The sequence below is a fragment of the Schistocerca americana genome, chromosome 2 (assembly GCF_021461395.2).
Source record: "Schistocerca americana isolate TAMUIC-IGC-003095 chromosome 2, iqSchAmer2.1, whole genome shotgun sequence".
Lineage (NCBI taxonomy): Eukaryota > Metazoa > Arthropoda > Insecta > Orthoptera > Acrididae > Schistocerca > Schistocerca americana.
The window spans coordinates 575,936,880-575,947,996 of NC_060120.1; the positions used below are offsets into that span (position 1 = coordinate 575,936,880).

General features: G+C 40.5%; 1 protein-coding gene across 3 annotated transcripts in view; it reads left to right on the forward strand.

Moving 5' to 3' along the window:
• Positions 1-360: 360 nt before the first annotated feature.
• The window catches only part of LOC124594827 (dehydrogenase/reductase SDR family member 12-like), a 92,461-nt gene continuing 81,704 nt past the window's right edge, over positions 361-11,117 (forward strand). Inside the window, exons 1-2 of one of the 3 annotated variants that reach the window (XM_047133272.1) lie at positions 361-518; positions 864-971. In XM_047133272.1, coding sequence (XP_046989228.1) covers positions 916-971 — 56 coding nt within the window. In that variant the 5' untranslated portion in view covers positions 361-518; positions 864-915. The other 2 variants (XM_047133273.1, XM_047133274.1) reach the window with 2 other exon arrangements.

Below are 11,117 nucleotides of genomic sequence, written 5' to 3' on the forward strand. Positions count from 1 at the left end.
GGAAGAAACCCCAATAACTGTTACAATGGGACTCACACTTTGCCATGCACCTCGCGGTGGTTTGCACAGTATATGTGTAGATGTAGATGAAATGAGCTTGGGGGTTACATGATCAGAAAGGGACGACGATGTCAGCCGTCGAAACTTTCTTTCCGGGAATCCTTGACGGTGACATGACGTGATGTGACGTAACGTGTTGTAATGCCGCAATGTGAAATTCATTGTACAATCTTTTGACGTAACTTGAAGACCAGTGTAAATTGCTTTTATTCTTACAATTAATTTTGTTGCACTTTTGACGCGAATGCATTGCTGCCAGTGGAAGCTTGGTTTATATATATTGGCCGTTTGCCTGGCACCAGGTTATTTGCCTGGCACTATATAGTAACCATTGCATTACAAAACTCGGGATTGCGTTTAAGTGTAGCCAACATTGGAGTAAGAAAAACGTGTTATACTGTTATCTGTTACACGGTTTTGACAGCCCGTTGATCGCAGAAAATAAGATAGACATTCTGGTAATCATAATTTGATGTTATGAACTGTAAACAGTGGTCTCTCGTGTGAAGTGACATTATGATTTGTAAGTTCGTGTGCATTGTGTTCTCCGTGTAGTACAGAGCTGTCAACGATGAAACATAAATTGGATTTCTACGTTATTTGGAATTTTTGTTTGATACTATTTTTTATATGCGTATTTCTATATTTCATGTTCTGGTGAAAGAAATGTTACATGATACAATAGTTTGTAGGTGTCAAGACCCCACGGTTACTTTAGCGTATCATTGTGTTGTTTTATTTGACAGTTACAGATTCATCGACAGTATAATTGTTAACTTTGATACAAATTACACTCTTTTTAGGAGTCTGTTCGTTGGAAATATACGTCCGTGGATTTCCTATTTTGCTGACAGGATGTCATTGTACAGGAACGCTGTGTGGTTTCTGAAAGGATGGCAGGAATACACGAAGTAAGCATAATTTTAAGAAATACGTCATGTACCACACGGAGATCTCCCATTGATACTAATTTTTTGTTCAGCATGTCGTGTCTCACTTTACCTAATTTAGACGTAATGGTTGGAGGCAGTGCAGCTGTAGCTCAAGAGCATGCCACAACATATGTATTTCCAATTTTATCTCCTTTAAAATTTACAGCAATTTTTGGATTTCTGATATGTTCATTTGGTTCAGTGTTGTACCGCTCTTTTCTTTTCACCACTTAGAAATACAGAAACTTGCGATGCCTGCCACGCATCTGCTTTGACCCATGACACGATTGAAATAGTTTAACAGCCCCAGGTGTTATTCAGTGAATGAAGTGGCATATTAAGAAACATTGTAGCAGAATATTGAAACATTATGGGCCCAAAAACATGAAAAATTGCTCTTGTTCTAATGTTAACCCTTAACTCACGAGGTGTGGTCATTCAGACAGCGCGAAAATTTTCGACGAGTTGTGGGGGAATGCTATTATACTCCCCCTACTAGCCTTAAATTGCCAAACCTACCACGTTTTGTCGTCGGTTGAGTTATCGCCTTCTGTATTTATTGTTGACACGTCTTATTGATAGGGATTGGAATCTCCTAGACTGCGCCTTGTGAACTATGTAACTGTTGTCTTCAGTATGGTACCATATAGCTGAAAATTTGTTGGAGCGAATATGTCGTTTTTAACTATCCTGAGCTTGAAATTGTTGGTTGATCTATGGAGGAAGGTGCCAGTGATGTAGATCAAGAAATAAAGGAAAAATACGACAATTTTATGTTAGCCAGTAATCACAGTACTGCTGTTGAACAAGAGTATCATTCAGAGAAAGAAGTTGATGAAAGTTGTGATGGAGATTTGTCTCTTTCTTCAATGAAATACTTAAAATGCCTGTTAAATTCGAATGTGTTCTGAGTGGTGATAAAAATGTTGTTTCCAGCAATGAATGTCAATTTGACAGACTTTTTTTTTTTACCTATCTGGTGGAATTTTTATGCACAAACTTAAACCCTGGAATTTGGTGTTATTTAGAAATTTATTTGCTACAGAGATTGTATAATTTTAATTTTTCAGAATGTAAAATTCAGTACTCTAACAGTCTATTTATTTGTACTATTTGAACCATGGACCATGGACCTTGCCATTGGTGGGAAGGCTTCTGTGCCTCAGCGATACAGGTAGGCGTACCGTAGTTGCAACCACAACGGAGGGGGATCTGTTGAGATACCAGACAAACATGAGGTTCCTGAAGAGGGGCTGCGGCCTTTCCAGTAGTTGCAGGGGTAACAGTCTGGATGATTGACTGATCTGGCCTTGTAACATTAAACAAAACAGCCTTGCTGAGAAGGTACTGCGAATGGCTGAAAGCAAGGGGAAACTACAGCCATAATTTTTCCTGAGAGCTTGCAGCTTTACTGTATAGTTAAATGATGATGGCGTCGTCGTGGGTAAAATATTCCGGAGGTAATATAGACCCCCATTCGGATCTCCATGCGGGGACTACTCAGGAGGACGTCGTTATCAGGAGAAACAAAACTGGCATTCTACTGGATCGAAGCGTGGAATGTCCGATCCCTGGGCAGGTAGCTTAGTGGGAATTGGTGAAGTTCGGTGGCAGGAGGAACAGGACTTCTGGTCAGGTGAATACAGGGTTATAAATACAAAAATCAAATAGAAGTAATGCAGGAGTAGATTTAATAATGAATAAAAAAATAGGAGCACAGGTAAGCTACTATGAACAGCATAGTGCATGCGTTATTCTAGCAAAAATAGACAGGAAGCCCACGCCTACCACAGTAGTAAAAGTTTATATGCCAACTTGCTCCTAAGATGACAAAGAGATCGAAGAAATGATGATAAGATAAAAGAAATTATTCATATAGTGAAGGGAGATGAAAATTTAATAGTCATGAGGGACTGGAATTTGATAGTACGAAAGGAAAGAAAAGGAAAAGTAGTAGGTGAATATGGAATGGGAGTAAGGAATGAAAGAGCGTGCCACCTGTTAGAATTTTGCACGGAGCATAACTTAATCATAGCTAACATTTGATTTAAGAATCATAAAAGAAGGTAGTATATGTTGAAGAGGCCTGGAGACACTGGAAGATTCCAGATAGATTATATAATTGTAAGATGGAGATTTAGCAACCAGGTTTTAAATTGTAAGACATTTCCAGGGTCAGATGTGGGCTCTGACCACAATCTATTGCTTATGAACTGTAGACCAAAACTGAAGAAACTGCAGAAAGGTAGGAATTTAAGGAGATGAGACCTGGATAAACTGAAAGAACCAGAGCTTGTAGAGAGTTTTAGAGAGAGTGTTAGGGAACGATTGACAAGAACAGGGGAAAGAATTACAGTAGAAGGAGTAGCTTTGAGAGATGAAGCAGTGAAGGCAGCAGAAGGTCAAGTGGGTAAAAACACAAGGGCTGTTAGAAATCCTTGGGTAACAGAAGAGATATTGAATTTAATTGTTGAAAGGAGAAAATATAAAAATGCAGTAAATGAAGCAGGCAAGAAGGGATACAAATGTCTCAGAAATGAGATCAACAGGAAGTCCAAAATGGCTAAAGGACAAATATAAGGATGTAGAGGCATATATCACTAACAGTAAGAGAGAGAGTACATACTGGGAAATTAAAGTTACCTTTGGAGAAAAGAGAACCACCTGTATGAAAATCAAGAGCTCAAATGGAAGGAAGGGAAAGCATAAAGGTGGAAACAGTATAAAAGAAGGTCTATACAAGGGAGATGTATATGAGGGCAGTATTATGGAAATGAAAGAGGATGTAGAGGAAGATGAGAATGGAGATATGATAATGCGCAAAGAATTTGACGAAGCGCTGAAAGACTTAGGTCTAAACAAGGCCCTGGGAGTAGACAACGTTCCGTTATAGCTGCTGATAGCCTTGGGAGAGCCAATCATGACTGAAAATAATGAACTATCAGTTTAATAAGTCAGGGTTGAAAAATACTAACATGAATTCTCTATAGACGAATGGAAAAACTGGTAGAAAAGACCTTGGGGAAGATCAGTTTGGATTCCGTTGACATTGGCACACATGAGGCAATACTGACCCTATAACTTACCTTAGGAGATAGATTAAGGAAAGGCAAACATATGTTTCTAGCGTTTGTAGTTTTTGACAATATTGACTGAAAAACCCTTTCAAATTCTGAAGGTGGCAGGGCTGAAATACAGGGATAAAAAGGGTATTTACAATTTGTACAGAAATCAGATGGCAGTTCTAAGAGTTGAGGGGCATGAAAGGGAAGCAGTGGTTGGGAAATGAGTGAGACAGGGATGTAGCATATTCTTGGTGTTATTCAATCTATATATTGAGCAAGCAGTAAAGGAAACAAAAGAAAAATTTTTCAGTGGGAATTAAAATACATGGAGAAGAAATAAAAACTTTGAGGTTTGCCAATCACATTGTAATTCTGTCAGAGACAGCAAAGGACCTGGAAGAACAGTTGAATGGAATGACAGCGTCTTGAAAGGAGGATATAAGATGAACATCAACAAAAGCAAAATGGGGGTAATGGAATATAATTGATTTAAATCAGGTGATGCTGAGTGAATTAGATTAGGAAATGAGACACTTAAAGCAGTAGATGAGTTTTGCTATTTTGGGAGCAAAATAACTGATGATGGTTGAAGCTGAGAGGATATAAAATGTAGACTGGCAATGGCAAGGAAAGAGTTTCTGAAGAAGAGAAATTTGTTAAAATTGAATATAGATTTAAGTGCCAGGAAGTCCTTTCTGAAAGTATTTGTATGGAGTGTAGCCATGTATGGAAGTGAAATATGGATGATAACTAGTTTATACAAGAAGAGAATAGAAGCTTTTGGAATGTGGTGCTACAGAAGAATGCTGAAGATCAGATGGGTAAATCACGTAACTAATGAGGAGGTACTCAACAGAATTGGGGAGAAGAGGAATTTGTGACACAACTTGACTGGAAGAAGAGATTCGTTGGTAGGACGTGTTCTGAGGCATCAAGGGATCACCAGTTTAGTACTGGAGGGCTGCGTGTAGGGAAAAAATCGTTGAGGGCGACCAAGAGATAAATATACTAAGCAGATTCAGAAAGATGTGGGGTGCAGTAGTTATTTGGAGGCGAAGAAGCTTGCACAGGATAGAGTAGCATGGAGAGCTGCATCAAACTAGTCTCTGGACTAAGACAACAACAACAGCAACATTTAAAAGAACCACACAGAATTATGTGCTTCTGTGTGCTAAATAGTAAAATGCTGCAGGTAAATAATTGTAAAAATAAATGTTATATACAATAAATTAAAAATTTCAAATGATTTTTGCCTTAAATCTCAGCTTAAACATAGGGACCTGAGAGACCTCGTAGTATATATTACAGAAAAGTCCCCTCGCGAGTTAAGTGTTAATAGTGACAAAAAATTAATGCTCAAACATTTGTTGAACAGACAGGAGCAGAAATATAAGATAACACAACAAGAGACAAAATGTCGAATTCTTGCTCCAACTGTTATTTCACAAATTATATTCAGAAATTTTGACGCTTCGTTACAGTTACTGGTATGAAGAAGAATGACGGTAGTTAGTACTAGCAGACTTAAGAAGCATCTTAAATCATTAATACTCAGAAAGGCCTGGCAGGCCTTGTACATTTATCACATACTTGATGAAAAGTAAGTAGCTGTGTTCTTGGCCATAGGTGAGTGTGAGAAAATTCCTTGATCAGAAAAAAATATTGCAGTGGTTGGAAAAAGAGCACAGGTCACACCAGATTATACAACAGGAAATAAAAGTGATCCACGGAACAAATAACCGATATCAGTTATGTGTATGTGTAACAGATGAGCTTAAACCTAATGACATACATAAAGCAGAATAACTTTTTATAGAAATCTACACCAATTCTGCAGTGAAATCACGACAATCTATTAACTCCTCGCTGCTGTCTGCCAAATAGCATAATAAGGAATCCAAATTCCTCATAAACAGTTCAAAATTTCTCAGTGACGATCTATACACAGTTGCAATTAAAAGTGATACATAATATAAGGGAAAGGCAACCTTTCACCCATATTGGATGGTGTGTGGATTACAGAAACAGTAACACAAAACATTTTCAAGTAATAACTTTTTCTAGCACAAGTATGCACATTCACGCACACAGCCACCCAAACACACATTCCTGCGTAGATATGGGGAGGGGATAGGGAAGGATGCAAGAAAGAAATAGCATGAAAGAGGCAGGTCTCCGGACAGATGACTTTGGTGCCACACTACAATAGAGCATCAATAATCAGGCTTGCCATGCCTGTGGGAGTATGTGTTGTGTTCCTGTGTGGTTGTACCTGTGCTAGAAAAAGAGCCATTGTTCAAAACATAGTGTAAATGCTGTTTCCTGCTAGGTATTTTTGTGCTCTACGCATTGATCTGCTATAGCTGAATTGTTGCCTTTTCAATAATTTATGTATTGGTCCATCCATGAATTTCCATTATTGTTATACAATTAAAAGTGAACTGTTTCTCAGTATTAACTACAAGTGCACATTTCTGTGAGCTTATCACTACAAAATATACTTGTCCAATGTTTTTGAACTTAGAATGTCTTAATATATGTAACAACTCCTCCTTTTCTGGTATTAGTTCTACATGAGTAGCCCGTAGATCATGCTTTAGTGGCTAGCCTTGCTACTCCTGGCTCACAGGATCCCGGGTTCGATTCCCGGTCTCTGCCTGGGGACTGGGTGTTTGTGTTGTCCTCCTCACTTCATCATCATCATCATCATCATCATCATCATTCGTGGCAGTGGCTGGATTGGACTGTGTAAAAAAATTTGACTGTGTAACAATTGGGACTTCGTAAGGGCACTGATAACCGCACAATTGAGTGCCCCATAAAACGATCATATCATCTACATGAGTAAGATGCTAGAGTGTAATCTAATTTATCTAACCCTGTGATTACTTAGTTAAACACACAGCCAGTGCAAGAATGTCACTAAAGGGGAAGGGAAAGACATCAACTTAGGCCAACAAAAGACATGGAACATTACAGAGGAAGATGAAGCAAATAGTCAGTTTTGTTTGTTGGATGAGAGAGTGTAGCGGAAATGCTGAAAAAGTTTACTGGTAGAGACTCGAATTTGGACACCCTACACCTCCTGAAAATCTACTTAAAAAAAACTCCAAGAAATGAATATTCCATAAAAATTGTGTGTGTATATACAGGGTGTTACAAAAACGTATGGCCAAACTTTCAGGAAACATTCCTGACACACAAAGAAAGAAAATATGTTATGTGGATATGTGTCCAGAAACTCTGACTTTCCATTTTAGAGCTCATTTTATTACTTCTCTTCAAATCACATTAATCATGCAATGGAAACACACAGCAACATAACGTACCAGCGTGACTTCAAACACTTTGTTACAGGAAATGTTCAAAATGTCCTCCATTAGCGAGGATACATGCATCCACCCTCCGTCGCATGGAATCCCTGATGCGCTGATGCAGCCCTGGAGAACGGCGTATTGTATCACAGCCGTCCACAATACAAGCACGATGAGTCTCTACATTTCGGACCGGGGTTGCGTAGACAAGAGCTTTCAAATGCCCCCATAAATGAAAGTCAAGAGGTTTGAGGTCAGGAGAGTGTGGAGGCCATGGAATTGGTCCGCCTCTACCAATCCATTGGTAACCAAATCTGTTGTTGAGAAGCGTACGAACTCTTTGACTGAAATGTGCAGGAGCTCCATCGTGCATGAACCACATGTTGTGTCGTACTTGTAAAGGCACATGTTCTAGCAGCACAGGTAGAGTATCCCGTATGAAATCATGATAACGTGCTCCATTGAGCGTAGGTGGAAGAACGAAACTAAAATGAGCTCTAACATGGAAATTAATCGTTTCCGGACGCATGTCCATATAACACCTTTTCTTTATTTGTGTGTGAGGAATGTTTCCTGGAAGTTTGGCCGTACCTTTTTGTAACACCCTGTATATTCCGTGGATCCAAAAGTGTGTGTGTGTGTGTGTGTGTGTGTGTGTGTGTGTGTGTGTGTGTGTGTGTGTGTGTGTGTGTGTATTTTTCACAAAGACCTTGTTGGCTGAAAGCTTTCTGCAACTCCGCATAGCCTCCGTATGGTGAGTAGCAACTATTCTAATTGTAATTAGTGATATACAGTACATAATATTTTCATTTATATCATAATAGTCATAAACAAAGGAACCCATAAAATATTTTGTAGCTGGTGACCTAGACTCGGCTATTTTCAGTATTTTGGAAGACGAATCGTGACCTGCAAGTAGCCTTAAAAAAAGTTCTAGTTCCAACCCTTTTAAAAACCTGCACAAGACCGACTTTTAAATCATTTTCTTGAAAGAAAGACATCAGACTACACTATATTTCTTCCTTTCCCTGAAAGCTGTGAAGGGGTGGTGGTTGTGGGGCGGGAGGGGAGGGGGGGGGGGGTCATGCATGACCTTTGAAATGCTTTGGTCAAAATGCTGTTTTTGCAGTTGTTATAGGGTGTTGAAAATGAAGAGTTTTTGCAGAACGCAACATTTGCTCTCAGCCAATTAAGATAAAAGATCATAAATATTAATTCCTGATTATTGCTCAGTTCAAGCCAGAGATAAGTTTGCAGTAAAAGACTATAAAATGGAGATTAATACAAGTGATCAGGAAACTGGTATACATGTAACTGAGTGCCGTCTACTGTATGTTCACAATGGCTACCAGGCATACCAGTGAACTGAAACACCTTTGGAAGGAAGGAAAGCCGAGCATTTCATCTCTTTCATGATACCACAGTTTTTCATTGCCGTGTGAATAGTTAAAACAAAATGGAATCAGGATAAATTATTACTAAAATACGTGATAATAACATCACCAAAATGCAGAAATAACAAGAAAGAAACAAAAGGGAAGAACGTTATTTCAATAAAGTACAGCATAAGGAAAACATATGCTCAGTCAGTAGCTGTTCACGCTACAAAATTTCAAGCAACAGCAGGGATGTTGAAAGGAAGGCTCTCAATTTGGACAAAATTTCATGTAACAGGGAAGCTACCAGCTGAAAACTGAACAGGAGACCACAGCGCTATTAAAGATAAGGAAGTTACACAACCTATAAAGAATTATATCAAAACATTTGGGAGTAGCGCAGTAGTTCTCAACCTGGGGATAATTTCCTCCTGATTGGGTAAAATGAAGTTTTCGGAGGGGTAAAAACACAAGGATTTGGTTCGATCATGAAACAAAATTATTTTAAAAAATATTTTTACTGTTGTCATTATTTCAGAAGACTGTAATACTGGTTACATAAATTACCAATAATTACTCCTGAGATGCGGACCGCTCCACCCTTCTCCACCTTTATCGGGCTTTAGTGCTGTTTCGCTTGTACTATGGTTGTCAAATTAATGGTTTGGCTGCTCCTTCCACACTGCGCCTCCTGGATCTGGTCCACCATTGTGGTATCCATTTGGTCACCGGTGCCTTCCCTACTAGCCCTGTTGATAGTCTCCTGGTTGAAGCTGGAATCCCTCCCCCCCCCCCCCCTCCCCTCCCCTTTTCTGTGCGGTAGTCCCAGCTTCTGATTTCTTATGCAGTCCATTCCTCTCCCACTCATCCTTCCTATTCTATTCTGTTCCCAAACCAAGGACGTCGCCCACCTGATTCCTGCCCTTGGGCGGGTTTACTGGTTGTGCTCCGCCTTGCGTCTCATTGCCATGATTTTCAGCTTCCTTCTTTGTTCTGTCTCCCTTGTTCCCTCCCAAACAGTGCCCTTGGTTAGTTCCTCGGTCCTGGATTCGGATGAATCTCCACCAACGTCCAAAAGATTCCGTTTCCCCCATGGTGCTACGTTATTTTTTCCGCTGAATTTTATGGGTGTTTCAGGATGCTGTTGTTTTTTAAACTGATGGCTCTAAATCTGATTATCGTGTGGGATATGCCTTCACGTCCTCTGTTGGCATGGAAAATCATCTCCCACCAACTACATGTGGGGTATATGAAGTCTACACGGGTTGTCAGCCGAGTAGCGTCGTCGTCTTGTAGCAACGTTTCGATGGAATGCGTCTCCATCATCTTCAGGCGAAGTATCGGGATATCGTCTGTCGCGGGCTTATATCTCTGCTGGACTGCTCTCCGCTTCCTGCAGCCTGCCAATCACGTGCCGCCCGCGGAATCGCCCGATGCACCTGGATTGGCCGATGCTGGGGGTGCGGGGTTCGAGTCCTGGCGTCCGTCTCTGTCTGCTCCGTCTGCGGCCGTTGGTGGAATGGAACGTCTAAGATCATTTTAAATTAGCTTTTAGAGAGGTTACATGTCACGAAAACTGTTAAGACATTCTTAAGTTTTGCAGAAAGATCAACACTTTGAGCATTAATAGGCAGGAATGGTGTGGCTCAGAAGAAAGATATCATACATTATGTAAAGAGTTAACAATGGAAAATCCAGTATGGAATGTAGCAATGTTATGAAAAGTAACAATACCAGAGAAGGAAAGTTGCTACTCACCATATAGCGGAGATGCTGAGTCGCGATAGGCACAACAAAAAGATTCACACAGTTGTAGCTTTCGGCCATAAAGGCCTTTGTCAGCAGTACACACACATACGCATACGCAGACACACACTCAAACAAACGCAACTTGCACACACATTTGCAGTCTCAGAGAAAATGAAACCACACTGCGAGCAGCAGCACCAGTGCATGATGGGAGTGGTGACTGGGGGGGGGGGGGGTAAGGAGGAGGCTGGGGCGGGGAGGGGGATGGGTAGTATGGTGGGAGTGGCGGACAGTGAAGTATTGCAGTTTAGACAGAGGGCAGGAGAGAAGGTGCAGATGGGGAGGAGGTAAGTAGCGGAAAGGAGAGAAGCAAAAAGAAATTAAGACTCGGTGTGGTGGTGAAATGAAGGGTGTGTAGTACTGGAATGGGAACAGGGAGGGGGCTGGATGGGTGAGGACAGTGACTAACGAAGGTTAAGGTCAGGAGGGTTGTGGAAATGTAGGATGTATTGCAGGGAAAGTTCCCACCTGCGCAATTCAGAAAAGCTACTGTTGGTGGGAAGGATCCATATGGCACAGGCTGTGAAGCAATCATTGAGATGAGGGATATCATGTTTGGCA